General features: G+C 43.9%; 1 protein-coding gene across 1 annotated transcript in view; it reads right to left on the minus strand.

Moving 5' to 3' along the window:
* ANKRD44 (ankyrin repeat domain 44) overlaps window positions 1-25,535 on the minus strand; it is a 1,197,127-nt gene that overhangs the window by 146,905 nt on the left and 1,024,687 nt on the right. The window contains exon 21 of the mRNA XM_088456231.1: window positions 22,505-22,622. Coding sequence (XP_088312357.1) covers window positions 22,505-22,622 — 118 coding nt within the window. The remainder of the gene's footprint in view (window positions 1-22,504; window positions 22,623-25,535) is intronic.

Here is a 25,535-nt window from a genome sequence, read left to right on the forward strand (position 1 = left end):
AGTGCTGTTAGGGGAGAAAAGCAGCAAAGACGGCTGTCTTCCTACCTTCTCCCTGTTGTCTTCTCCCACTTTTCTGCCAATCAGAGGTGCACAGGGTATATGCATATCCCGGGTCACTTCCTGCAGTGCTGACTGGTGGCTGCCCTGCTGACCCAGTGCCCCCGGTCCACTTCCTACCCCTGTCGTCGCTAATTTAAAGTGACCCAGCATATGCATATGCCAGGTCACCTTCATCCAGGCTGCCCGCTGCCCCCGCAATCCCCATGTTTCTTCCCTTGCCACCGCTACTGTATTGTACTGCATATGCCGAGTCACTTCCATCCAGTATACCCCCGCCCCCCATTCCTTCCCCTGTATTGTGAGGTGACCCAGCATATGCCGGGTCACCTCCAGCTCCACCTCCATCCAAGCTGCCCCCGCGCCTCCCCACTACTGCTGCCGCCGATGGGACCCTGCACATGTGCAGAACCACAGAGGAGGATAAAAACGGCCTAAAGACAGAGAGAAGAACAGAGAAGACCAGACCGCCGGCTTGGATCTACCGCTCCGCTTCGCAAGAGAGGTAAGTGTACATGAATTGCTACTTATCAAAACTATAGATCACATCAAAGTGATGCAATCTATAGTGATAAGTAACAATTCTTCACCGAATATCTTAATGAATAGACCCCTAAATACTTAATGAATATTACAGAAATTTAAGGGTATCCCATCAGAATTTCAACAGTTACCATGTACAAATGTCAACAGTGCCTGTTGACATTTTGACATGGTAACTGTTGTACTGTATGTCGATATCCTCAGAACAGTAAAAGCACTTATGTGGCAGCTTCTCATTGGCTCGCACTACTGCAGCAGCAACGAAGACCCAGTGCTCCTGGCAGCTCCATTCCAGCAGCGTAGGCAGAGGAAGTAGAGAGAGGGGAGGATGTGAGAGAGGGAACAGAGAGAGGGGCAGGGTGTGAGAGAGGGGAGCAGGCAGGGAGAAGTGTGGGGGTGGGGTGAGACGTACAATGGGGTGATATGGAAGAAGGGGCTGTATTAAAGTGAGAGTGGTGGTATGCATGTGTCTACTAATTCATTGCTAGTGCATGCACGTGTATGCTGGGGGAATTGTCAATTTTGTGCTTTCATTTTATACTTTGTGTGGCCATTTTGAAATATCTTTGGATTACTGACAGATATAGATTATGACAGATATAGACTCTAGGATTTGTTACCTATGTGTGTGTATGTGCATATGTATACATTACAATGCTCTTGCTTAATATGTTACATTTTAATTGTACATATCTAGATTCATGTATATATATATATATATATATATATATACACACACACACATTGTATATATATATATGTATGTATATATATACATATATATATGTATATATATATATATCTGCCAGGGGGTCTGTCTTTCATCCGATTGCTGTATTTTTAGATCATTATTTGCAACCTGTAGTGCAAAATGAGAATTCATTTTTAAAGGATTCGACTACATTATTACCTTTGCTAGCTATGTGCTCTACTTTACCTGACAAATTATGGTTATGCACAACAGATGTCAAGAGCTTATATACAAGCATAACAACAGGCTGGCATAGTAGCGGTTAAACAGCTTATTACTAACAATAGATTATATCAGGGCCCTGATATTAATTTATTTGTTGATTTACTTGAGATGACACTAAGAATCACTTCTATTTTGATGGGAGTTACTTTCTACAAACCGCTGGATGCGCAATGGGCTCAGCGATAGCCCCATCCTTTGCGCATTGTTACATGTTTATGGAGGAAAGATATATTTTTTGCTGCTGATAATATTGCAAATAATGTATTTATGTATAAGAGAGATATAAAGATGACCTATTAATATTATGGTCAGGTCCTAAACAGTCTCTAATAGATGTACTTGAAAGACATAATTCTAGAAATCATCCTATCAAATTTACCTGGCAGATCAGTGCAGATAGCATAGACTTCTTGGATGTAACTATTCACAGGAAAGGTAATTCTTTTGAAACAGCTATTTTTTAAAAACCCACTGACAGAAATAATCTATTACATCACAAAAGTTTCCATCCACATAGTTTAAAACAAGGATTAACATATTCACAGTTCCTAAGAGTGTGCAGAATTCCAAGTAATAGGGAGCTGTCTGCAAAACAGCTTGATGATATGGTCATTAAGTTTCAACAGAGAGGCTATCCTAAAGCGGAATTATTGAAACAAAAAGCAAAAGCTTTAGCTGTGCTCCGCACACAATTAATTCACACCTCTAGAAAGAGTGACAATAAACAGCAAATAAAATTCCTTGGTTTAATCACTTTAACCTACATACTGTGGCACTCAGGTCAAGAAACAAATCAACAAATATTGGCCAATTGTCACATCTGACACAGCATTGAAAGACTAATAAGATCATGCAAACATTCATTAGGGGGCATAACTTATACCACTTTTATACCTAAATTCCGTGTCTGACACGGAGGTTGGAACAGGGTGCCAAACAGGATCAGATCCGGAAATTTAGCCGGCGCCGACCCAGGATATTCCCAAGTCAGCGCCATTCACACCGGAGCCGGGTCTGCAGTGACCTGGCTATTTTCCGGTGTGAAAGTGGACGCTTGGAGATGACGTCATCTCCAAGCGCCACTGAAGCTGGCCAGTCAGCCTGCATGAGGCGCACTCCAGGTCATCATGACCCGGATTGCACCATTTACACTGCAGGGTTTTATGGGTCAGTCGCGTGTTAAACCTTGCAAGTTACCTGGGTTGGGTTACCGGGTCACTATAGACCTATTGGCACAGATCTTGTTTTATTCGAGTGCACTGTCTAACATATATGTAATTTATACAGTCTTTTTAGTTAGATATTTACAGCATTGATGCATCGCTACTGTCTTTTTGCATTCTGGACAATTCTTGTCAGTGACTCATCCTATCTTTGTTTTTATTGTTACAGGCACCATGGTGATGGTTAAACACTATTAGGCCATGCCCCCTGGAGACATCATGACGGCGGTGACACGGCATCTCACATGACGTCATTGGCTCTCCACTGGGATTTGCGGCAACAGGAAGGTGATGTATGAGGTGAACATTTCTTAAGGTATGATTTTTATATCATTCTGTGTCTTGATAAAAGGGTTTGGGCCCTGAAATGTTGACCTACTCCAGTCTGCAGTAGTTTTTTCTCAAATAACACATTAAGACCCAGAGTGCTGTCCACTTTGGCTGGTATATATGTATGTATAATATATATATATATATATATATATATATATATATGAAATTAGGAGCAAAGAAGAAGGGGCGCCACATAGTGCATCAAAACGTAGAAGATTTTATTACAAACAGCTGACAAACAGCTACTTCAATCAGTATGAGTGGCCGACGGAGAAACCAGAGACTTTCGGGTGACACTTTGGCATTTTACTTCTGTTTCTCATTGTCCTACTTGCGGTGGTATTTGACCGCTCACTGTGGTACGCATAATGATTGAAGTAACTGTTTGTCAGCTGTTAGTGCATCAAAACGTAGAAGATTTTATTACAATGTGGCGCCCCTTCTTCTTTGCTCCTAATTTCAGATAATCATTACCCGTTTGGATCAGGGTTTATCCGAAGGGAAGACGCCGGCTGTTTCGGTTTTGGTCCGTGGCCCGTGCTTGTATCCGGTCCTATTAGAGACACAGACTATATTCCTCTAAAAGTCCACTTATCAACTGGACTCAAAGACTGTATTGGTCCTTTATATTGTTGATTTATTGATTTGCACACCAATTTCCTTTGTTATATTATATATATATATATATATATATACACACACAAAAGTAACTCCACGGGTTGCAGAGATCAAGGCACTCTCCAGACTAGTTAGTTCACAATAATTGATATGCATTATTAGCATGCGTGGAAATAGTTGCCAACGTTTCGGTCTACATTAGAACCTTTATCAATGGCAGGGAAATGGAGTTCATTGCTCCTCCCTCACCTCGCATTAAGCAGCAGAAGACTGTTAATCACTGACAGTCTGCTGCTACTCTGAGTGCGGGATTGCAACCTGTATTGCACATGCGCAGTACGGGTCATGCGCATGTGCAGATGAGACACTATCAGGGATGAGCGCTAACCATCGGGTTAGTGCACATCTCGGAATCAGTCCCACAGTGCATACATACACAAAGGGCCTCATTCAGACTCGCTCGCAAGCGCTATGCGCTCGCAAGCGGGTCGATGTTGAGGCACTGCGCATGCGTGCGCAAGCCCCGTAGCGAGAGAGAAATTCTCTCGCTCCGGGCTCTCTACAAAAGGGGCGGCTGTCGATGTTGATCAACAGCTCGCCCCGTTTTGTAGGCGGGGAGGGTGGTGGCTGGCCAAACGGAGGCGTTCCCAAAGGAACGCCTGCCTTTTGGGGGCGGCACCACTGACTTCACCAGTGATGTCAGTAGTGAACTTCTGGCTCTATTAGAGCCGGAAGCTCACTGGGACTTGCGGCAGACGAGACCCTACCACAAGGGTCTCGTCGCAAGCCCGATGGTCGCGACCATCACCTGGCCGCTCGATAAAGCTGCGGGTGGTCACCCATAGCTTAGCTAGTGGCCAGGAGGCCGGCTTTTAAAAAACAAGTGGCCGCCCTCATTCAGAGCGAGTGGCTCTGAATGAGGGCCATAGTATCTAAATATATTGTGGCAGTATCACCAAAGATGGTGATAGTGAGCCATGGATTCTGTATGGGGTTTGAGGGATCCACCCACACAGGGAAGAAAAGCCAGGTGTGAGCTTACCTAATGGCTGCCCTTTGCACAGAACCCAAGTGGGGCTGGAGCAGTTAGACAGACCAGGTGGGACTGCAATCGGAGACCAATGTGTGCTGAGAAGCCACTGGTGGCTAGGAACCCAAACCTTTTAAAAGACTGAGTTAAGACTGTAACTGAAAGGCTGTGGCAGTCACCTAGCTAAATACCATACAAGAGTCTGTGTTAACTTGCAGGAAGCAGGACAGCTGATAATTGAGAAGTCAGAGGCTAATCCAGGCCAGGCTAAGTATACCAGTGTTACTCTGCAGGAAGCAGAGTGTGAGACTGAGAGACTTTGGACTTTATTTGCAGACTAACTGCCCAAAATTAGTCAGGTGTGAAGAAGTAAGTCAGTGCCCTGAATGGGGGCTAGGCATTTTTTTTTCTGTTCATTTGTGTTGCACCATTATTACGCTGAAAGCAAAGGTCATTTCCGTTCATTCGCAAAAACGCTACCAAGTTAATTACATAAATAAATATATATATATATATATATATATATATACGAATCGCTCTAGCAGCACTCCTCATCCAACAATAGAGATGACAAAGCAGGTGCCTTCCTCTCATGAGCCCCCTCCGGGGATCACAACGTATAATTCGACAACCAGGCGGCACTCATGTTAATAAAGTGGCAGGAAACCCCAATACGCTATATATATATATATATATATATATATACACACACAATCCATAATGAAAGGTGGCACTCAGAGACTTATGAGTCTAAATACCCTCACCAGAGGGATTTATTAGTGCAGGTCAATGTTTCGGGGTCTTTCACCCCTTCCTCAGGACAACATAACATATATGGTGCAACATCACAATTTAAATACATATTGAGCAATAACACTATCCCCATCCTTCCTTCTCAGACCATGTCAGCCTGTCAGTACTCCCGAATCAGCATTTCCGGTTGCGGCATCTCCGCAAAACCGGAAGTGATGTCATCCGGGCTGTGTTACCATGGAAACCTGATCACAATGTCAGGTTAGCACCCACAATCGTAAATAAAACAACTGCACACAAAGAAAATAAACAGTGACGCTAAATAAGCAAACATAAGTGTAAATAGGTATATAGTGCATACATATGTGTGAGCAAAATATTTGATTGTTACTTCATACCTCCCAACTGTCCCCCTTCCAGCGGGGCAGTCCTGTTTTTCTGGGACTGTCCCGCTGTCCCGCCCGCGGGCCGCAGTGTCTTGCGGTGGGGGGAAAGTTGGGAGAGCACAAACCGCTGCCCTGCATAGCAGAGCAGCGGGTGTGCAGGAGGAGAACAGATGCCGTGCGCATGCGCATGGCATCTGTTCTCTTGTGTAGGGAGAGCCTGGGGGCTGCCCAGCGTCTCGGAGAGTGCTGGGCATGCCCCCAAAGTGACGAAAACGTGGTAAGCCACGAGGCTCAGCCCAGTTTTCTGTAAACTCTGCCCCTTTTACTTAAGCCACACCCCCTTTTCAGTCACGCACTCCAGCGCGCGAGCTGTCCCTCCTTGCCAACTGTAAATGTTGGGAGGTATGTTACTTACGTAAAAACATTTGTAAAATCTGTCAGCCACATACTAAAAACTTCCTTTGTGTGAGAATCAATATACTGTATCTTATCACAAAGCCCCATGAAGCCCAAAATAATGAAAAAACTTGTAGTTCAAATGTCAAAATTATGTAAAAATAGTGACCCAGAAGCATAAATACCTGATCTTTGTCAGGCATGAAAAGTTACGATGTAAACGGCATTTCACTGCATCAATGCCATTTAGTGGAGAAAATGTAGAAATGCATGTTAGAAATCATATCTCATTCAAATGTACTGGGAACAATACCTATAACCTTCAGAGATTCAGCTGCATTTATTTCCAAACAGTAGAGATTATATATCTCTCTATCTGCCTTTACATGACATGGAGTTTACACAAAATGAATTAACCCCAGGGAATCGTTGAGACCTCGAGGAGCCAATGTCTCCAACCTGTATATCCATTTTGTCTCTAGCTGGAGCAATTTTTTGCCTCTATCCCCACCTCTCAGCATTTTAGGCACCTGCTCTATAACTTTATATCTTAACATGGCCATATTATGTTTAAAAATGGCAAAATTTCGAGTCACCGGCTGCTCACTGGTACCAGCCAGGAGAGCAGTTCTGATCGCCGACCGACGTTGTGCCATTCTGTTTTTATATTGGCATTCTCAGGGGCTGGCTGGCAACTTTTAGCCTGGGGGGCAAGTCCAAGGCACTGGCCCATAAGTAACGGCGCATCCTTAAATGGAGGTGTACGTGTACAATAGCGCTGCTAACATACATATGTGTACGTGTAAAATAGGCTATTTTACACGTACACCTATGTATGTCACCAGCGCTATTTTACACGTACACCTATGTATGTCACCAGCGCTATTTTACACGTACACTTATGTATGTCACCAGCACTATTTTACACCTACACTTATGTATGTCACCAGCGCTATTTTAAACAGCGCTGCTAACATACATAAGTATAAGTGTAAAATAGCGCTGGTTAAAGCGCATTTGTCACTTAGCAGCACCTTGTACATATTCCCCAACGGTCAGTGTAGAGAAATATTACATACAAGAACTCCCACCCACCATAATTTTTTTTAAAAAAAATAAGAGAATAAAATAAGAGTATAAAATCCATACTAAACATACACTTACCTTTATTTCTTTGTCTTTCTCTGCTTTTCTCTCTCCACTTTGTTTTCTTTTAACTGAGGTTCTTCTCCTTCTTTCCTTCAGCTCTTCCCTTGCTTAATTTTCCCTCCATTTCCTTTCATACTCAGGGTGCAGCCAAGGTTGGACCTTCAATGGCCCTGCCTATTTATCAGTCCCATGTCCTACCAGGGGTGGGCTATAATAAGCTGCCCTTTAGCTGCTGGTAAACTACACATCCCAGCATGCCTTTTCAGGAGTCTTGTATTCAAACTGTGGCAGGGCATGTTGGGATGTGTAGTCCCAAAGCTGTAGGGCCGCTTATTTATTTTTAAATCACTAATCATTTTTGCAACACAACACTTATTTTTATTTGGGCGCAAAATAAATCTGTTCGGTCGGGGGGAGGGGTCCTGGGTGACACGACCAATAGCAGCAGGGTGGCCGTGTCACTCATATACTGAACAATTAACCGGTGCTGCTGATGCCCTGTGACCCCATAGCAGCATACCCCATAGCAGATACCCCATAGCAGCGTACCCCATAGCAGATACCCCATAGCAGCGTACCCCATAGCAGCGTACCCCATAGCAGCATACCCCATAGCTGCTGCCCTGAGACCCCATAACCCCCCCTTCCTTCCACCCCCTGCCGCTGCTGCCGCTCGATGTGTGGCCAACGCCGCCTATGCGCGACGCCGACAGGACGGCCACGGTTGGTGCGTTGTTGTTCATTATGCACCTACAGGGCTTCCGTAGCCCTGTAGTACAAACCAGAACAGCACGTGACCACGGCTGCCTCTGACAGTCAAAGTCGGAACGCAGCCGCGGCGGAAGCCCCTGAGCTGCACACTGGTCCACCTCCACAGCCAATTGCAAGGAGGAGGTGGCCGGCCCACGATGCTTGCTAATAGAGCGGCCCGGGGGGCACATGGCACCATGCCCCCCGGCCCAGCCTGCCACTGGGCATTCTGTTTTGCCAATATAGTAGGCCACAAGGGCACATAATAGCATAGATGACAAAACTTGAACTGCATTTAAGGGGCCAGTTAATCTTAAATCTCCTTTCAGAGAGTGGGTGTAAAATGGTGTATCCTTTGTCTAGATATGTACAAGTAGTGCAGCCCAAACACTTGTAACAACCATTTTTGTGACTAAAAAAGTTTTTAGGTTTTTCTTTGTTAAATCCAGTCACATCTGTTTTCACCACTATGGGCTCTATTTACTACAATCCGCATATTGAATGCGGATTGTAGTGTCATATTACCGAGTGAATTCACATTGCGAATTCAGGTAATATCACAGGGATTTACTATAAATCCCTTGCAGGGACAGAGCTTGCGATAAAACTCTGTCCCTGCGGATCCCATCCGCACTCTAGTCGCGGTATTTTCGGAAAAAATACCGCGACTAAGAGCACGCGCATGCGCCGACCGACCACCGCTACTACCCCCCCACCGACGCTAAGCCCCGCCCCCCGGCGCTAAGTCCCACCCCCGCGATTGCGGACCCCCGCGACCCACCCTTCCCCCCCCGCGAACCCCCCTCCCTTCATTACACTTACCTGCATCCTCCTGGCCTCCGGTGGTCTTCTCCGGGCTTCCCGATCAGGTGATCTCCCATACTGCACTGGGGCCCGATCACCTGATGACCGGGCCCCAGTGCACTGTGGGAGACCAGCTGACCAGAGAGGAGCCATCACCGGAGGCCCGATCACCGGTCCCTGGATTCAGGTAAGTGAAAAAAAAATGTTTAATTTTTTTTTTCTTTTTTTTACAGCAATCAGCTTGCGGTCTACTTAGACCACATAGCTGATTACTGGTACCGGCTCCCGCCTCTGCTCTCCCCGTTAGAGCAGAGTGGGAGCCCGGTGACCGGGGGAGACCCTGGATAACGCCACCTCCAGGTGGCGTTATTATCACAGGGTTTCCCCCGGTATTTTTTTACAATTTATTTTTAGTAACTTGCACACAGATCACATTTCCCATTACAATTATGGGAAATGCGATCTGCTTTACTAAAAATAAGTGATACTGGGGGTTGGAGTAGAATTTTACTAATTCTACTCCAATTGCCCTGTAATAAATACAGGTGAAACTAAAATAATGTGAAAAGGGTGTGAAAACACCCTTTTTCACTTTATTTTAGTAAAAATAATGTTAATAAATAGAGCCAATATATCCTTTATATTTCTGCCCCTTTTATAACTAGGCATCAGCCTGGTATTGTGCAAACACTTAAGGTCTGGGTTCGAAGTTACAATAGGCCACAAAACTTTAGCTTTTTTATTAGTATGCTTACTTTTAGTATCATATTCATGTACCCATAGTACCAACTTTTCAGATTTATCTGTTAGTTTTGAGGATAAGAGCTGTTTCCTATCCACAGATAATGCCTTATCTTTGGCCTTGATAAGAACTTGTATTGGATATCCTCTCACCAAAATGTTTTTAATCATTGCATCTAACTGTCTTGCAGTTTCGTCTCCATCATTATTGCATCTACACACTCTAATAAATTGGGAATAGGATAGACCCATGACCGTGGCTGTAGGATGAACAGTGTGTTGCGGTCAGTTGGTTTAGAGTACAGCGAGGTACCCACCTTTCCCTCATCTATCTTGATGAGGTTATCAAGAAAACAGATTTGTTTTCTGTCATAATCTAAAGTAAATTTGATTGGACTTTCAGATAGATTTTGACATGTTACTAAATCAATCAGATCTTGTATGTCACCTTGCCACATCATGAATAATTAATCTATGTATCGCAAATACATATTGAAGGCATTGGTAATCTCTGGGGTTTCAAAAAATAAATTCTTCTCAACCTCCCACATAAAACTATTGCCAAACGATGGTGCCACAGCAGAACCCATCGCACAACCGGTACGTTGTCTGTAAAATTTGCCATTAAAAAGAAAATAATTATGTGTTCGTGTAAAATTGAGAAGATTTAAAAAAACAACTCTATATCAGGTCCAAAATATTGCACATTTCCCACTAAAAGATGCCTCACCACCAATATTCTAGCCTCATGCGGAATGCAAGTGTAAAGGCTGGATACGTCCAGGGTGGCCAGTGTTGTCTCATCGGGCACCACTACAATTGCCTCTAGCTTATTGAGCAACATACTAGAATCTCTAAGGTAGGTGAAGGTGTCAGAGACCCCCGGGCTGAAATGATAAGTCTACTTGGGGGTCTCTGCACGTCCTTATGTATTTTTGACAGCGTATAGAATATTGGTACTCTGGGATATGCCACACTCAATTTAATTTTAATAGCCATAGAAATCAATCCACTTTGTACTGCTGATTCAAGTAACAAGTCAAGTTATTTTTTGTATGTCTCTGTGGAATACCCCATCAGAAGTTCATAAATATTAAAGTCCCCTTGAATCACAGAGATATGATTTCTAACATGCATTTCTACATTTTCTCCACTAGATGGCATTGATGCAGTGAAATGCCGTTTACATGTTACTTTTCATGCCTGACGAAGATCAGGTATTTATGCTTCTGGTTCACTATTTTTACATAATTTTGACATATGTACTACAAGTTTTTTTCATTATTTTGTGCTTCATGGGGCTTTGTGATAAGACATATTGATTCTCACACATAGGCATTTTTTAGTATATGGCTGACAGATTTTACAACTGTTTATACGCAAGTAACAATGAAATATTTTGCTCACACATATGTATGCACTATATACCTATTTACACTTATGTTTGCTTATTTTGTGTCACTGTTTATTTTCTTTGTGTGCAATTGTTTTATTTATAATTGATCAGGTTTCCATGGTAACAAAGTCAGCCCGGATGACGTCACTTCCGGTTTTGCGGAGATGCCGCAACTGGAAGTGCTGATTCGGGAGTACTGACAGGCTGACATGGTCTGAGAAGGAAGGATGGGGGTAAGTGTTATTGCACAATATGTATTTAAGAGTGTGATGTTGCACCATATATCTCATGTTGTCCTGAGGAAGGGGTGAAAGACCCCGAAACGTTGACCTGCACTAATAAATCCCTCTGGTGAAGGTACCTGGATTTATAAGTCTCTGAGTGCCGCCTTTCTTTATGGATCGTATGCATCAGGGGCACTGACCCCATAAGGAGGGCACCGGAACCATATAGGCTATAAGCCTTTTTGTTATTGGAGTTCCGGAGTATTACAGAGATATATATATATATATATATATATATATATATATATTAAATCGATACAGGAGAGTGCACTCATTAATAAGGTAAAACATACTCTTTACTTGTGTAAATATCCACATACATTTAAAGTTTAAAACTTCAAGCATGAAATTTCATTGGTCACGACGGGCTTCATTTGTCAATGAGTTTATCACTCAAAACTAGTGATAAATATCACTTTTTATGATAAATGGGGCTCAGCCAATCAGCTCCCAACTGTCAACTGTTAGAAAAATGACAGTTGATAGTTGATTGGCTGGAGCACCATTTATCATAAAAAGTGATATTTATCACTAGTTTTGAGTGATAAACTTGTTGATTAATGAGGCTGTCCAGTCCCTTCCAGATAGCAGCAGCTCGAGGAATGCGACCTCTTCCACTACTAACACCAACTCTGGACACAGGCAGATCTCCTTACAGCGTCCACAGCACAAGCCAAGCCTCAACATGTTTAGTCACTCAATGACTTCATCAGGAGGTGAAGTCAATGGGTGACGAAACATGTTACCTGCGAGAGTTCCTTTGTTGTTCACCAAATTGTATGTCCCTGTGACCTATATTGGTAAAACCTCACGTAAATTTAAAGAGCGCATGGGGGCGCATAGATCCTCAATACGGAGTGCCATCCAGAGTGGTACCAATGAACACCGGTGGCATGCCACTTTGTAGAAGCAGGTCATAATCTAGCGAGTCTTCGTTACCGTATGATAGATTATGTACCCCCATTGAGATGGGGTGGAGATAGAGATAAACTCCTGTTGAAACGGGAGTCATTCTGGATCCACTATTTGGATGTTATTGCACCTAAGGGTTTGAATGAAGTATTGCCTCTTGCTTGTTTTCAGTGATCTCGATTCAGTATCGTGGCATATAGAGATATATTGTGATATTTGGGACATGTTATATTTCTGAATGATGATCATGTGTGTTCACTGTACATTTGTTGTAATTTATGTACACATGTAATTAAGCTTTAATTGATATATGATTGCAGCTTGTATCAAGTGTACATGAAATTTTTCATGTACACTTGAAGACGGGGCGCTAGTCGCTCCGAAACGTCGTGATTATTTATTAAATTTTGACATATTCAAGTCCCGGAGTGCAGTGTGGTGTAGTATGCATGGATGGCACCTACACCTACGATAATATATATATATATATATATATATATAAAATATATATATAAAATATATATATATATATATATATATATATAATTAGGGGTGTGCACTTTTCGTGGTTTGGTTTCGGATCTGGATCTTTCTTCGTGTTTTGGATCTGTATTTTATTGGAAAAAAGCATAAAAACAGCTAAAAGCACAGAATTTGTTTTTTTGTTGTTCCTACGCTATTATTAATCTCAATAACATTAATTTCCACTCATTTCCAGTCTATTCTGAACACCTCACACCTCACAATATTATTTTTAGGCAAAAAGGTTGCACCAAGGTAGCTGGATGACTATGCTAAGCGACACAAGTGGGTGGCACAAACACGTGGCCCATCTAGGAGTGGCACTGCAGTGGCAGACAGGATGGCAGTTTGAAAAACTAGGCCCCAAAGAGAACATACTTGGCGCTGCTACTTTGTTGATGCACGTGCAGCTAACGTGCACACAAACACAGAAAAAGGAAAAAAAGAAAATGTTTTACATACTTTGGGCACACCACCCTTCAACAGACCAGCTGGCCTTTGACTTATGACACAGGCGCACGCTTGGCGCTGCTACTTCGTTGCTGCACGTGCAGCTAATGCGTACACAAACACAGAAAAATAAACACTTTTAAAATGTTTTCATTTGTTTGGGCACTATGGGGGTTACATCACCCCTCAACAGACCAGCTGGCCCTTGACTTATGACACAGGCGCACACTTGGCGCTGCTACTTTGTTGATGTACGTGCGGCTAACGTGCACACAAACACAGAAAAAAAATCATATTTTTTTTTGCCATGGGGGGGGGCACCCCTGATGGACAGAGCACCCCCTGGACAACACTACAGCACCCCTTTAGGACTGCAGTGACACAGGAGCCACTGAAGCCCCACCTCTTCTGTTTGCACACAGCTCCTATGGACAACACAGCCTTTATGGGACAACAGCACTGCACAACACAGCCCAGCCAGCTCCTATGGACAACACAGCCTTTATGGGACAACAGCACTGCACAACACAGCCCAGCCAGCTCCTATGGACAACACAGCCTTTATGGGACAACAGCACTGCACAACACAGCCCAGCCAGCTCCTATGGACAACACAGCCTTTATGGGACAACAGCACTGCACAACACAGCCCAGCCAGCTCCTATGGACAACACAGCCTTTATGGGACAACAGCACTGCACAGCACAGCCCAGCCAGCTCCTATGGACAACACAGCCTTTATGGGACAACAGCACTGCACAACAGAGCCCAGCCAGCTCCTATGGACAACACAGCCTTTATGGGACAACAGCACTGCACAACACAGCCCAGCCAGCCCCTATGGACTTTGGACAACAGGAGCACCAGCACAGCAACCCCCACCCTCCCTCTTAACTGTCCACAGCCAGAGTATAAAATGGTGCCGATGCGGGGACCTTTTATAGAATCCAAAACCCGCGAGAATCCGACAGTTGGATGATGACATTTTGCCTCGATTTCAGTTCCGAGCCAGGTGGGAAAACCCGCGCCGGACTCTGTTCCCGGGCCGGATCGGGGGGGGTTCGGATTTCTAAAATCTGAACCCGCTCATGTCTAATTATATATATATTATATATAGGACCAACTCTAACCCGGTAAAGTGCAGCAACTCGCCTTGGCATTGATTCCACAAGTGGACGAATGATCTGGAGAGATGTTGACCCATTCCATCTGGATAGCTTCCCCCAGCTCCCTGATATTTGTAGGTGCAGAATCTGGGGTGTGAATGGACCTATCCTCCTCATCCCATAAATGTTTTAATGGGTTCATGTTGGTCAAACATGGTTGCCACACCATTCGTTGGGACTCTCCAGGATGCTCCTCAAACCAATTCTGGACAACTTGGGACAGATGACATGGTGCATTATCTTGCTGGAATATTCCATCTTTGTGGGGGTACATTAAGTTCATGAAGGGGGGCATCAAGCATTGCAACATAGCGCTTACTGGTCAATGATGTGCTATGGCAGACCAGTGGACCCAAACCATGCATATGAATAAACTCCACACCATTATGGAACATCCACCAGCCTTCACGCTGCTTTGTTGACAACTGGGGTTCATGGCCACAGATGGTCTGCGCCACATCTAAACCCTACCATGCTGTCCCTAATCCTATGGTTATGGTTATGTAATTTATTCATAAGGAAGTATTTTAATTTGAGGCCATGCCCCTTATTGTGAGACTATGCCCCCTTTCCATGAGACCAAACTCCCTAAGTGGGGCGCGCGCAAACTGACTATCTTATGTTTGTTTGACTGGTGGGCACTTTTTCACTGTTTGCACTGAGAGCCCCCATCCCTAGAGACGGCCCTGGTGGAGCCATGGGTGTAGAGGGACAGGGAGGTCCCTCTGAGATTTGCTACTGCTGGGAGATTAACTTCCAGCACATTTCAGCCTGTGACTAGGAGGACACAGTTTGCTGTAGGATATCATCGCCGCGGGCCCCTGTCAGACTTATCAACCTATCCCTCCTCTCATCGGACTCGACACAGCAGCATGAGTGAGAAGAGGCACTGCTATGGGGGCCCCATAGTAAAATTTCTATGCCCCCACATGCGCCCCAATAGGTCTAGTTATGCCCCTGATTGAGGACAGTAATATACTTAATTTAGACATGTATTGTAATGTGATTACTGGCTCACATTATGTCGAGTTTTAAGGGAGGTTTTTGAACAAGATAAGATGTGAATATTATGTCACAGACCATGTCATATTACTATGATCTGATTGATTGTTTTATTAGTAGCCCCATGACATCACTGTCAGTTATATAAGTGTTTAGCATTTAGTCCAACTGGGTAAAATATTTTTAATTCTTCTACATTAAAAATAACTAGTTTGTCTGGATTACTACTGCTGAAGCTTAGATGAAACAATCATTGTGTGTTTATTGGTTAACCGGTTCTGATGCATAGTATTTATATTAGGGGTGAGCGGGTTCGGATTTCTGAAATCCGAATCCCCCCGATCCGAGGCCGATCCGAGTCAGGCTCGACTTTTCCCGCCTGACTCGGATCTGCAATCGAGGCAAAACGTCATCATCCCGCCTTCCAGGTCTCGCGGGTTTTGGATTCTATATAAGGTACCCGCCATTTTCTCACTCTGCTGTGGACAGTGAAGAGGGAAGGTGGGAGTTAGGGCTGGCTGGGCTGTGTAGTGTAGTGTAGTGTAGTGCAGTGTAGTGTTGTGCTGTGCTGCTGGTGTCCATAGGGGCTGTGTCCACTCCTCCAAAGTCCATAGGGGCTGGCTGTGTTGTGCTGTGCTGCTGTTGTCCATAGGGGCTGTGTCCACTCCTCCAAAGTCCATAGGGGCTGGCTGTGTTGTGCTGTGCTGCTGTTGTCCATAGGGGCTGTGTCCACTCCTCCAAAGTCCATAGGGGCTGGCTGGACTGTGTTGTGCAGTCAGTTGTCCACGCCAGTCCTGTGCAGTGTCACAGTCCTAAAGGGGTGCTGTAGTGTTGTCCAGGGGGTGCTCTGTCCATCAGGGGTGCTCCCCCCAAGTGCAAAAAAAATAAATAAATTTTTCTGTGTTTGTGAATTGTGTGCGCAGTAGCCGCAAGTGCATCAACAAAGTAGCACCAAGCATGCGCCTGTGTCATAAGTAAAGGGCCGGCTGGCTTGACTGTTAAAGGGTGCTGTAACCCCCAAAATGCACTCCAAACAAAATAAAAAAATATTTTCTGTGTTTGTGAATTGTGTGCACGTGCATCAACAAAGGAGCAGCGCCAAGCGTGCGCCTTTGTCATAAGTAAAGGGCCGGCTGGCTTGTCCGTTAAAGGGTGATGTAACCCTCAAAGTGCACGCCACAAAAAATAAAAAATTCTCCTTTTTTTTCTGTCTTTGTGAATTGTGTGGGCTGTAGCTGCACCTGCATCCTCAAAGCAGCAGCGACAAGCATGCGTCTGTCTGTTAAAGGGTGGTGTAACCCCCAAAGTGCGCTCCAACCAAAATAAAATAATCTTTTTTTCTGTGTTTGTGTGTGAAATGTATGTGCAGTAGCCGCACCTGCATCCTCAAAGCAGCAGCGATAAGCGTGCGTCTGTCTGTTAAAGGGTGGTGTAACCCCCAAAGTGCGCTCCACAAAGAATAAAAAAAATTCTTTTTTTTTCTGTCTTTGTGAATTGTGTGGGCTATAGCCGCAACCGGCATTCTCAAAGCAGCAGCGACAAGCGTGCGTCTGTCTGTTAAAGGGTGGTGTAACCCCCAAAGTGCACTCCAACAAAAATAAAATATTTTCTTCTGTGTTTGTGAATTGTGTGCACTGTACGTGCATCCTCAAAGCGGCCGCACCAAGTGTGCGTCTGTCTGTTAAAGGGTGGTGTAACCTTCAAAGTGCGCTCCACAAAAAATAAAAAATTCTTTTTTTTCTGTCTTTGTGAATTGTGTGCACTGTAGCTGCACGTGCACCAACAAAGGAGCAGCGCCAAGCGTGCGCCTGTGTCCCATAAGTAAAGAGCCGGCTGGCTCATTTCTTAAAGGGTGGTATAACCCACGAAGTGCACTAGTCTCCAACAAAAATAAAAAATTATTTTCTGTGTTTGTGTACGCCTTAGCCGCACGTATATATCAATATAACATAAATGGAGGACCAAACTTTCTCCGATAAAAATAAAATAGGGAAAGATCAAGAACCACTTCCTCCTAGTGCTAACGCTGCTGCCACTAGTCATGACATAGACGATAACATGCCATCAACATCGTCTGCCAAGGCCGATGCCCAATGTCATAGTAGAGGGCACATACAATCCCAAATGACAAATGAAAATGACCTTAAAAAAAAAATGTAAATCATCTGAGGAGAAACGTAAACTTGCCAATATGCCATTTACGACACGGAGTGGCAAGGAACGGCTAAGGTCTTTCCCTATTTTCATGACTAGTGGTACAGCTTCACATGACGATGGAAGCCTTCCTCCCGCTAAAAAATCAAACGAGTTAAGCTGGCAAAAGCATATAGATATCACAAATCCCCAAGGAGAGTCCAAGTGTGGTGGCGGTTGCGATGCCTGACCTTCCCAGCACTGGATGGGAAGAGGTGGCTCTTTCCACCATTTGCACGCCCCCTGAAAAAGCCCATCACGGTCATGCCTGGGCAGAAGACCAAACATTCCACCTCTTTGGTCTGGCACTATTTCTATCCAAATCCGGACTACAACTGTCTTGCCATATGTACCCATATGTAAAGGTGAAATAAGTAGGGGTAGGGACGTTAACCACCTAGGAACATCCTCCCTTATACGGCACCTGCAGCGCGTTCATAAAAAGTTACTGTTAAGTTCAGAAACTTTGACTAAGACCGTAAGCAGTCCAGGGACACCTAAATCCCATTGTCCTGTTGTATCCAAGCGCCTGCAAACCACACCGTCAACTCCCTCCTCGTCAATTTCCTCCTTAGTCAGGATCGGAATTAGTCCTGCAGGCCATGTCACTGGCATGACTGACTCTCCTATCCGGGAATCCTCCGGAGCATCCTGCATTGCTACGCCTACTGCCGCCGCTGCTGCTGTTGCTGCTGGGAGTTGTTCATCATCCCAGAGAGGAAGTATCAACACCACTACTTTTACTAAACAATTGACCCTCCAACAGTCCTTAGCGAGGAGGATGAAGTACAACAGCAGTCATCCTGAAGCAAAACGTATAACTGAGGCCTTGACTGCTATGTTGGTGTTAAACGTGCGTCCGGTATCCGCCATTAGTGCAGTGGGATTTAGACAATTGATGGAGGTAGTGTGTCCCCGGTTCCAAATCCCGTCTAGATTCCACTTCACTAGGCAGGCGATACCGAGACTGTACAGAAACGTCAGAAAAAGTGTCCTCAGTGTCCTGAAAAATGCGGTTGTACCCAATGTCCACTTAACCACGGACATGTGGACAAGTGGAACAGGGCAGACTAAGGACTATATGACTGTGACAGCCCACTGGGTAGATGTATCACCTTATGTAGCAACAACAGCAGCGTCACCAGTAGCAGCATCTCAGAAACGCCAGCTCGTTCCAAGGCAGGCTACGCTGTGTATCACCGGTTTCAGTAAGAGGCACACCGCCGACAACCTCTTAGAGAAACTGAGGGAAATCATCGCCCAGTGGCTTACCCCACTTAGACTCTCCAGGGTATTTGTGATATCTGACAACGCCACCAATATTGTGCAGGCATTACATCTGGGCAAATTCCAGCACGTCCCATGTTTTGCTCACACAATAAACTTGGTGGTGCACAATTTTCTGAAAAGCAACAGGGGCGTGCAGGAGACGCTTTGGGTGGCCCGAAAAATTGCTGCCCACTTTCGCCATTCAGCGACTGCGTTCCCGAAGACTGGAGCGCCAGCAAACACTATTGAACCTGCCCCGCCATCACCTGAAGCAAGAGGTTGTGACGCGGTGGAACTCAACCCTCTATATGCTTCAGAGGATGGAGAAGCAGCAAAAGGCCATTCAAGCCTATACATCCACCTATGACATAGGCAAAGGAGGGGGTATGCACCTGACTCAAGCGCAGTGGAGAATGATTTCTGTGTTGTGCAAGGTTCTCCAGCCCTTCGATCTTGCCACACGTGAAGTCAGTTCAGACACTGCCAGCTTGAGTCAGGTCATTCCCCTCATCAGGCTTTTGCAGAAGCAGCTGGAGCAAGTGAAGGAGGAGCAAAGATGGAGCGATTCTTCTCGGCATGTGGGACTTGTGGATGAAGCCCTTCATTCGCTTTGCCAGGATTCCAGGGTGGTCAATCTGTTGAAATCAGACCACTACAGTTTGGCTACCGTGCTCGATCCTAGGTTTAAAGCCTATGTGGTGTCTCTCTTTCTGGCCGACACAAGCCTGCAGAGGTGCAAAGACCTGCTGGTGAAAACACTGTCAGCTGAAGCGGAACGTGACACGTCAAGAGCTCCTTCTTCATTTAGTCCCGCAACTTGGGCTGCCTGGAAAAAACTTAGTTATCCTAAGCAACCCGCTGGCGGTGATGCAGGGCAGGCAGAACCAAGTTTGGACATCTGGTCCGGACTGAAGGACCTGGCAACAATTTCTGACATGTCTACTGTCACTGCATATGATACTGTCACCATTGACAGAATGGTGGAGGATTACATCGGTGACAGCATCGAAGTAGGCATGTCAGACAGTCCGTACCTGTACTGGCAGGAAAAAGAGGCAATTTGGAGGCTCCTGGACAAACTGGCTCTATTTTACCTGAGTTGCCCCCCCTCCAGTGTATACTCCAAAAGAGTGTTTAGTGCAGCCGGGAACCTTGTCAGCGAAAGGCGTAGGAGGTTGCTTCCACAAAATGTGGAGAAGATGATGTTCATAAAAATGAATTATCAACTCTTCCAGGGAGACCAGCCTCCAGAACGTACAGAGGGACCTGTGGTGGTGGATTCCAGCGGGGATGAATTAATACTCTGTGAGGATGAGGATGTACACAACACTGAAGAGGGTGAGGAATCGATGGATGAGGAGGATGAGGACGACATCTTGCCTCCATTGAGCCAGTTTGTGCAGGGACAGATTAATTGCCAGCTTGTTTTGTGGGGGCTCAAACAAACCAATCATTTCAGCCACAGTCGTGTGGCAGACCCTGGCGCTGAAATGATTGGTTTGTTAAAGTGTGCATGTCCTGTTTATACAACATAAGGGTGGGTGGGATTGCCCAAGGACAATTCCATCTTGCACCTCTTTTTTTTCTTTGAATTATGTACTGTTTGGGGCCTAGTTTTTCAAACTGCCATCCTGTCTGCCACTGCAGTGTCACTCCTAGATGGGCCACGTGTTTGTGCCGCCCACTCGTATCTCTTAGCATAGTCATCCAGCTACCTCGGTGCAACCTTTTGGACATAAAAACACTATTGTGAGGTGTGAGGTGTTCAGAATAGACTGGAAATTAGTGAAAATTAAGGTTATTGAGGTTAATAATAGCATAGGAGCAGAAAAACCCACAAATTCTGTGATTTTAGCTTGTTTTTATGCTTTTTTCAAAAAAATACAGATCCAAAACACGAAAGGGTGGTTTTGGCAAAACCAATCCAGATCCAAAACACGAAGAAAGATCCAGATCCAAAACCAAAACACGAAAAGTGGCCGGTGCACACCCCTAATTTATATATTGTACCAGATGACATCCTGTATATCAACATTGTTTAATACTGTTGGAATGCTGGTAGTGTGGATATAGTGTGCAATTAATGTTTCCGGTATTTCCTGCATATGAGGCCTTACTACAGTATATATAGTATTATTTCTTCATGTACAGCTGAACACATTGCATTATCTGATCTACCCAACCTTAGCCAGCAGTGTACTTTGACAACACCATTCTGTATAATTCTTTCAGTGGCTTGAAATATTTTCTAAGTGTTAAACCAATTTGTTTACGGCTTCACATGTTAAGAATTAGGAGGGAATTATCCGCAGTACTTTACCGCTTGCTAATTAATTCCCCAGGCTGATTCAATTAGTCCCGAAGATTTGGAATTTATCGAGGGGCGTGGTCTAATCACAGGAGGTGTGACCTCACCCCCCTCGGAAAAGAAAAATGAAAAAAAAAATTGCCTCACTGAAGAGAGGGGCTTTGTGAGGCCCTCAGCCAGGGGCAGACTTTTGACACTCCAAAGTGGATTGTCACATTTTAATAAGAGAGCATACAAAGGGGTAAATTTACTAGATGGGAGTTCTATTAAGAAGTGATGTTGCCCATAACAAGCAATCAGATTCCAGGTATTATCTTCTAGAAGGTGCTAGATAAATGAGAAGTAAAATCTGATTGGTTGCTATGGGCAACATCACTTCTTAAATAGGACTCGCATCTTAGTAAATTTACCCAAAAGAATTAGTCACATGGAAAATCAGTCATGCATGCATCCAACTCTGAATCTGCCCCTATACTTGCACAAATATTGCAATTTTCCAGTAGTAGAGAAGGAGAATTTAAATATTGATTTTAATTATGAGTGAACAAAACATTCTTGTGTTTTAAATTTTTTTAGAATTTCTTAAATTTACTATTTTTATCAATGTTATTATTGTTAAGATACTATCAAGAATTTAAACTCTGCAGTCAATGTTGTAATTACAAACTCTGCTTAGCTAAATATATTTTTCTTTTAACCACAGTTTTTGGGTATTAGTAAATATTTTAAGCTCCCAAATAGCTACAGTAACTTTTGCTGGGCATACACAGCCAGATAAAATGCCTGTCAGACCGACAGACATTTTATCTCGCAGCCTGCCAGCAGCAGATGTCGCCGGCATACACTGTGAGAGAAATCTCACAGTGTATCAGCCCGACATCCGCGCTCCGCCCCCGGGGGAGGAGACATTTCCCTATTCCTTCCGTAGGAAGGAATACAGGAAATGTCTGTCTGTTGGCCGCGCTGGGCATACACTGCCCGATGCGGCCGACAGTTTACCGGGTAAATATAGCATCGGACGGGCATGCTGGACAATCCTGCATGCCCGAACGAGCAATATTCAACCCTCGGTCGCCCGCACACATGCTACAATTATCGGGGCGACCCGCCGATATCAGGCGGATCGCCCCGATAATTGTAGTGTGTATGGCCAGCATTAGAATGTCTATCAGTTGTTTACCTTCTCCATGTGTATATGTTATGGTTCATATTGAGTTTACTAAACAAAGTAATCGAAACTTACCCCTCGGTGCAGTGCTGTGTATCCATATACATCAAATGCATCTACAGAAGCCTCTTTTTCAAGTAACAAAGAGACGACATCAATGTGCCCGTATGCAACTCCAAGCATCAAAGGAGTTCTAAAGGCAAAAAAGCAAACATAAGATATAAACATCCAGTATAAAGTATGAAGGCAGGAACAATTAACCCCTCCCCTCAAATGCAATGATATTATCATGTGGGGAGATGATTTCATTCATGCACTGGTCTCATGAATAGCATAAGTTATCATCACTTGGCTGGTGCAATGTGCATTCCCAGATCTGGTAAATCAGTGTATGAACAGTGTCCCTCCCCTTCCCTAGTGATTGCTCTGGATGTGCACATGTGCCAACGCAAAGTTCTATCTTTGTACTGACCTAAGCCTCAAACATAGATGCTTAAAATGCTTTGAGGTTCGGGCCTTATAAGTCCACAGTCATCCTCACTCTCCCATCTTACGTAATAAAAATAGTTGTATTGTGGAAAATTGAGCTTGTGTGATTGGAAGGGTTTCATACAAGTCTCATAGTTTCTGGAATATGGGACATATGAATACTATATATAGCAATAGTTGATCACTATAGGAGATGACTGCACAACTCCCAACATGGCCGCATGCCTGAACTACTTCCAACTGTCACTCCACAAGTGTAAACAATAACATCACTCACAGAGAAGCACATCACTGTCTCACTGACAGAAATACAAATATCTGACAGAAAAGTTTTAAAAAATGGACATGACATCAATCCTCGCCAAAGATGACAAGTACAATAAGGACTGCTTCAAAGAACTTGAACAGGACGATTTTCTAAGATAGATATACCACTCTTGGGTGTGTGGTCACCCTCTGATATACAGTATGTATACACACACACACACACACATATATATATAATATTCTGGTGATGCTGGATGGCACTCCAGGTCTTGTAGTCGGTGAAAATAACTGCTACCACATGCAGTCAGTGTGTGTGGTAGCAGTTATTTTCACCGACTACAAGACCCGGAGTGCCATCCAGCATCACCAGAATATTATACTCATGCATCATTTGGAAAGGCACCCAGGCAACGTGCTTACTTTACACAAGAGTGCCGGTTCATTGTCTCTCAACATTATATATATATATATATATATATACATATACACACACACTGTATATATTTATATATATATATAAACAAATTAAATGTCCTGACTGACTCACTGACTGACACATCAATGCCCTGCCCAAACCCCCAAAATTGGGGAGTATATTCCTGCCATGATGTAGGTACCCAGTGATCATGGATTTTTTTAAATTTGACTCCCAGTGACAAGGGCTAAAATGTTTCCTCCCACTATGCAATGTCATATCTGACTGACTCATCATGGCTGTAGCACAGTTCAGTATTCAAACACCATCTGTCACCCCAAGTACTGCCAAAAATCACTTGCAGTTTGTGTGGCTCCCCTTTTTGAATAGTGAGGGAAGGGAATGTGTTACTCCACAGGTGAGGGAGGGGAATGTCTAATGTGGTACTACAGGGTGAAGGGATGTGTTACAACAGGGGTGAGTGGGGTAATGGTGTTACTACAAAGGTAAGGGAGGGGAATGTGTTACTCCAGAATGTGTTACATACAAAGTAAGAGATGGGAATGTGTTACTCCAGAATGTATTACTTCAGAGGTGAGGGAGGGGAATAAGTTACTACAGTTGTTAGTGAGGGTATTATATTACTACAAGTCAGAGGGAGGGATTGTATTTCTGGAATGAAAAATAAACTAAAAAATACAGCGCTCAAACTATAGAAAATACATGCGACTAATTAAGCATAAAAAACATTTAATATATATATATATAAAATAGGAATATAATTTACACATATTACAAATAACAATTGAAAGAATAAAAATAGCAGCAATATAGCAATAAATATCCCAGGGTGGAGTCCCGAATGAGTCTGCAGGTTATTATCCTTACATCTAAAGGAGTCAATTAGGTATAGCCAGACCAAATGAAAGTGGAGATAGTTTACCAGTCCATAGTGGGTCTCATCAGGTTGTCCTTGCAGAGGGTTGTATGGTTATCCTGGAGTCTTGGCTTGTTTTAAAGTGCAGTGCAGGGATATCCAAGCTTGGTAGCTGGCTGGGTATTGTGGTCTTTGCTTAACGCATTTCGCTGAGTAGCTCTCAGCTTCTTCAGAAGCAAGTGTGGTCTGTGCTGCTCTGTTAGGGATTTATGTACCCTTAAGTGGATTAATGCATAACACATGTGTAGTACAACAATAAAATACTTAGTTGCATGTAATATTGTGCAGAAATTTCGCACAGCTTGAAGACAATCCTATTAAATATTATAACAACATCCATGTATTGGGAAATTCTTATAAATCAAAAGAACAATGTTTGTTTACCTCATACAAATGATCATAGTTGTCGGCGTCTGTTCCGGTAACATAACGTGTCTCCAAGTCACGTGTCACGGAGCAGGGCCATTCATGATTGGAAGAAAGACCAGACACGTGTTATCAGCAGAAAACATTTTGGTCTGCGTGTCATATTGATTCTTAAATAGACAATGATTGGAAAAAGAGTCCGATCATGTGAAGTATTTGGCTGACAATCCTATTATACCTTGTAACAGTGTCTGTATATGTTTGTTTGTCTCATATGAATAACTGTAATTGGCAGCATCCGTTCGGGTCATGTGACATGTCTCCAAGTCACAAGTCACGGAGCAGGGCTAGAGGGGAGCCAGACATGTGTTGTCAACAAAAAACATATGTTCTGCATGTCATAATGGTTTACAAGTACGTAATGATCAAATAAGGAGTCCGGTCATGTGATGGGCTCAAAAAGTGATTTGCTAACGATATGGGTGAATGTTATCATCAAAACATAATGCGTACTTGTGATTTTTGAGAAATAGAGTCTAAACATAAAGAATATAAAACACTTATACGGAACAGTTTATAAACTTTGCTATCTAATCACTGGGATATAATAAATGGCAGAAAACAAAAACATA

This window comes from Taudactylus pleione, unplaced genomic scaffold (assembly GCF_031769625.1).
Source record: "Taudactylus pleione unplaced genomic scaffold, aTauple2 ptg000690l, whole genome shotgun sequence".
Taxonomy (NCBI): Eukaryota; Metazoa; Chordata; class Amphibia; order Anura; family Myobatrachidae; genus Taudactylus; species Taudactylus pleione.